General features: G+C 36.1%; 1 protein-coding gene across 4 annotated transcripts in view; it reads right to left on the reverse strand.

Moving 5' to 3' along the window:
- Window positions 1-535, reverse strand: part of LOC135215509 (transient receptor potential channel pyrexia-like) — a 34,051-nt gene extending 33,516 nt beyond the window's left edge. For 3 of the 4 annotated variants that reach the window (XM_064250313.1, XM_064250314.1, XM_064250312.1), the window contains exon 1: window positions 218-519. In XM_064250313.1, the coding sequence (XP_064106383.1) occupies window positions 218-260 (43 nt within the window). In that variant the 5' untranslated portion in view covers window positions 261-519. Of the gene's footprint in view, window positions 1-217 lie in introns of all 4 variants that reach the window. The other variant, XM_064250315.1, reaches the window with a different exon arrangement.
- Window positions 536-1,270: the final 735 nt, after the last annotated feature.

Genomic DNA, 1,270 nt, shown 5'->3' on the forward strand with positions numbered 1-1,270 from the left:
ATACACTAAAATGTCCCAGGTCTAGACTGTAGCTAAAATCTAAATGGTTTTACCATGAACCCAAATGGACTTTGAATAATTGCCTGTTTCCCATGAGTCTATTTCATAAATCCCATCGTATTTCATTTTTTAAGGGAAGGGGATTAGGAGAGTTTGTACAAAGTGGCGTTTAATTACAAAATCAACAGCGAATTGTATTTAGATTTGACATACTCACCAGTTTGCAATTTGCACAATGCGTATGAGGATTTTTTCTTCATTGTCCACCGTCACTTTTCCTCGTCGCACCAATAGATTCACTAAATAACCATTTAACACTCAACCGAAGCTCTCAGTTTTGTCGAAGAAGAAATGTGACAATCATGATGACTTTCGCTGGTTAAATGAGATTTTCCACCAGCGCCGATATTAGTACGTTCACCGCGAGAACACTAGACAGTCTGAGTTCATCCTTGAGGTACGAACGCAGCTGATAAGACGCGCGTCTTCTGCAGACTCTACATTCCAGACTTTCCCTCTTCCCTCAATGCCGAACCTGTCCCGGAGACCCCAGGAGACTTCTTTTCGCGGGATGAAATTTTTGCGTCCTCGCCGTTGGCCTATTGGCTGAACATCTCATGAAAGTCATCAGCGAGATACCATGCAGAATCTATTTGGCTCTAGCAAAAGCTCCCAGAGATTCGAGTCATCGGTGAAGGGCATTGTGGGCACTACTCTATGCAGGATATGTTGTCCTTGTCTTCCTGAGGATAAACCTCTTTCTATCACAACAAAAGTAGTTCGAGCACATCATGATTGTCTTCATCCTTCTAAATCATTCGCCAAATCATTGCATTGCGTTCCTTATTAAGACTTTCATTCAGAAGTTTTATTTAGGGTATATATATATATATATATATATATATATATATATATATATATATATATATATATATACATACATACATATATATATATATATATATATATATATATACATACATACATATATCTATAGTTACTAAAACACGACTCTCATATACATATGAATTATCTTTACCAAATATCACTTAAGTGTATCTCTATTGTAAGACTTTGTATAAGACTCACTACACCTTGGGAATATTTTACGCATGTAAAAATCTGTCATGACCGAGATTTGAATCTATGCCTTCATGGGTGATTTCGACTATTTAAAACGTATTATATATTCATGTCCAAGTTAGGTACAATACACGCACATACACACACACTCATTAAACATCAGCGTTGTATATATATATATATATAT

This window comes from Macrobrachium nipponense, chromosome 5, assembly GCF_015104395.2.
Source record: "Macrobrachium nipponense isolate FS-2020 chromosome 5, ASM1510439v2, whole genome shotgun sequence".
NCBI classification, from domain to species: Eukaryota; Metazoa; Arthropoda; class Malacostraca; order Decapoda; family Palaemonidae; genus Macrobrachium; species Macrobrachium nipponense.